General features: G+C 34.2%; 1 protein-coding gene across 1 annotated transcript in view; it reads left to right on the top strand.

Annotated features, from left to right (window-relative positions):
• LOC108571467 (serine-rich adhesin for platelets-like) overlaps positions 1–2,768 on the top strand; it is a 5,921-nt gene that overhangs the window by 1,771 nt on the left and 1,382 nt on the right. The window contains exons 5-15 of the mRNA XM_017933522.1: positions 3–148; positions 245–454; positions 552–711; positions 804–878; positions 996–1,331; positions 1,410–1,569; positions 1,655–1,860; positions 1,933–2,080; positions 2,211–2,404; positions 2,478–2,615; positions 2,709–2,768. Coding sequence (XP_017789011.1) covers positions 3–148; positions 245–454; positions 552–711; positions 804–878; positions 996–1,331; positions 1,410–1,569; positions 1,655–1,860; positions 1,933–2,080; positions 2,211–2,404; positions 2,478–2,615; positions 2,709–2,768 — 1,833 coding nt within the window. The remainder of the gene's footprint in view (positions 1–2; positions 149–244; positions 455–551; positions 712–803; positions 879–995; positions 1,332–1,409; positions 1,570–1,654; positions 1,861–1,932; positions 2,081–2,210; positions 2,405–2,477; positions 2,616–2,708) is intronic.

Here is a 2,768-nt window from a genome sequence, read left to right as displayed (position 1 = left end):
AGCTAGCACAACCAGAGGGATTAACAATACAAGACTTGATGCAGAAATTAAGAGCCAAAAGGGGAGTAGTTACAACCACTGCCTGTCCACCGCCTTCTCTTACAAATCCTCCTTTACTTCCACCAAATACACCTATTGATGTTTTAAGGTACATTCAATGTATTATTTCTATAATTCTTCATTACTATATGTTGTTATTACATATACTTTATGTTGATGTAAAATTGTATTTTATATATGGTAGATTTGCAAAAGCATATGAACGCCCGCGAGAAACAAAAGACTGTTTGCCACATGTTATAGAAGAATATATATTAGAAACTGGAGGAAGTCAAGGTGAAATTGATCACATAAAGCTCTCAATTCTGCAAAGACCTTCTAATTCTGAGTACCTGGGAGAGCTTTATATGGATAAAAACCATCGTGAAGGGGAGAAAAACGGGTCTGCATGCCGGTATGTACTTTTTTATATTCAATTAAATTTCAATTTGTTACTTCGTTCAAATTATAAAAAGTTATTAAAAAGATAAATATTTGAAATTTTTTTACAGGTTTACACTAGGTACAAGAGTTCTGGCAAATCATTACATCCAACAATTTACTGAAATATTTACAGAAGAAGGTAGAAAGAATGTTAGAATAAAACATGTTGTACCAGGGCAGGTCCCTCGGGTAACATGTACACCTGGTATGCAACGAGCACATCAACAGGTATATATTCATTCAAAGCATTAAATCGAAAAATCTTTATAAATATTATTTTCATCTATTTTATACATTTTCAAATGACTATATTGTTTTAGGCGCAACAAGCAAAAGCAGCGCAATTAGTTGCTCAACAGTTGCAACAAGCTCAATCTCAGCATGTAGCACAGCAGGTAAATTAAGTATCTTTTACAAAATATTTGATTAAAATTATTACATCTTTAATCTCCGAACTAAATCTTAATGAAATTATTTTGAAGTAAATAGACATTTAATAACAATTATTTTAGATCTTATCAAGAGCCCAAGGTCAGTTAAATACATTAGCTGGTCAGGTAGCTTCAATGAAAACTATGACAGAAGCTACTACCTCTGCACAAAATAACTTGACATGTGTAGATGCAACAAATATTCCACAAGTTATTGCCCAAAATGAGACCACATCAATGAGTCCAGGGCAACCCTTGACTAATGGTGGATCAAATGCTTCCACCTCTGTACAAATTGATAATTCTACAATGTCAGTCACTGATGGTAGTTCCTGTAATGGATCTGGAATTTTAGTTTTCCAGCAAAAGTCAACCAATAGTATTAATAATGCCACATCTACAAATGTTCCAGTTTTGGTAGGAATTACATATGAATTTATGTTGTGAATAATATTTTATTTTGGTATGTGAACAATTTTACATATTTTTTTACAGCAAGCTCAATTGCAAGCTGGAACACAAAATTGTGTTACGGAAACCGTTAATCAGAACCAAAATGAAATACCGTTTAAGAAACATTCTACCAATCCAGCAATAACTGCTCTTGTAACATCTCTTATGAATTCTGCTCAACAATTTCAGCAGCAAGCTGCAGGTTTGTTATGGAACTAATATAAAATATAATACAAAACAAAAGCAATACAAAAAAATAAACTTTACTTTATTAAACATTCTTGCAGCAAATGCAGCAGCTGCTGCTATGAATAGTAATGTACAGACTGCAAACAAGTCAAATAACGCTGCGATCCTTAGTTTGTTAAATAGTAGCCCTGCCAATTTGACGCAGCAAAAAGTCCAGCCGCGAAGGATCTCTTTGAATGCTTCTATCCCATCTAGAGTTCTTAGTCATGGAAATGTTATTAATGTCCCCAATACGACTGGTCAAGTAAATAAATTAAAATCTTAGTTATTTACTTCTTGAATTATTATGAAGTTCTAAGAAATATATTTTATCCAGGTAAGGGTGAGTTTAAGTTCAACTTTAACGGGACAATTGGGTTGTAAACAGCAACCAGTAAAAGCAACAGCTGTAAGATTAGCTCGCGTACAAGATCCTACTTCGACACTTGGTTTGTCGATGCCAGGACTTTCAGCTTTGTTAGCAGGTATATTATAAAAAGATACGTGGAACGTGTAATTAGTGTCTATATTATTTTTATTTGGTTTCAGTTAAGATGGGTAAACCTAAATTATGTATTGGCATTATTAATATAATGCATTATTCTGTCTTAATAGGGACGCCGTCTGCAGATAATCCAATACCAGGAATTAATTCTGGTTCTTCTCTACTTGAACGATTAACTGCTTCTTCCAGTCAAAATAATCAGTCTGTGACATCAATGACTACCCCACCATCTACCAATGTAAACCTGCAGGGTGTAAATCTTACTAGTCTATCTAATTCTATCAACGGTCTCCAAAATGTTCAGGTTGTGGAGAGCTGCTTATTTCTACATATGGCGTAGAAGATGAAATACTACTGTACTATTCGTTGTACGACAGGTATCATTTCCCGGATTATCACAACCCATTACGATGTCGCTAAACGTGTCAGCGACGACGGGTTCCGTTACACCTACAGGAGTCATTGTTTCCCTGCCTATATCATCTGCAACTAATACTTGCACCACGGTTTCCAGTGTTAGTTTCTTTTTTGTATTTCACGCATCTGTACATTTTCATTCATATAACATTATATAAAAATTATTCTAAAATGTTAATTTATGTTTTTAGATGGTAGCTACTACAGTTGTTACAACAGCTATTGCTGGAAGTACACCGACGGTAGTAATA

The sequence above is a fragment of the Habropoda laboriosa genome, unplaced genomic scaffold (genome assembly GCF_001263275.1).
Source record: "Habropoda laboriosa isolate 0110345459 unplaced genomic scaffold, ASM126327v1 scaffold40, whole genome shotgun sequence".
In the NCBI taxonomy this organism is placed as follows: Eukaryota; Metazoa; Arthropoda; class Insecta; order Hymenoptera; family Apidae; genus Habropoda; species Habropoda laboriosa.
The sequence above is the reverse complement of the archived record's forward strand: the minus strand, read 5'-3'. Positions and strand labels throughout refer to the sequence as shown.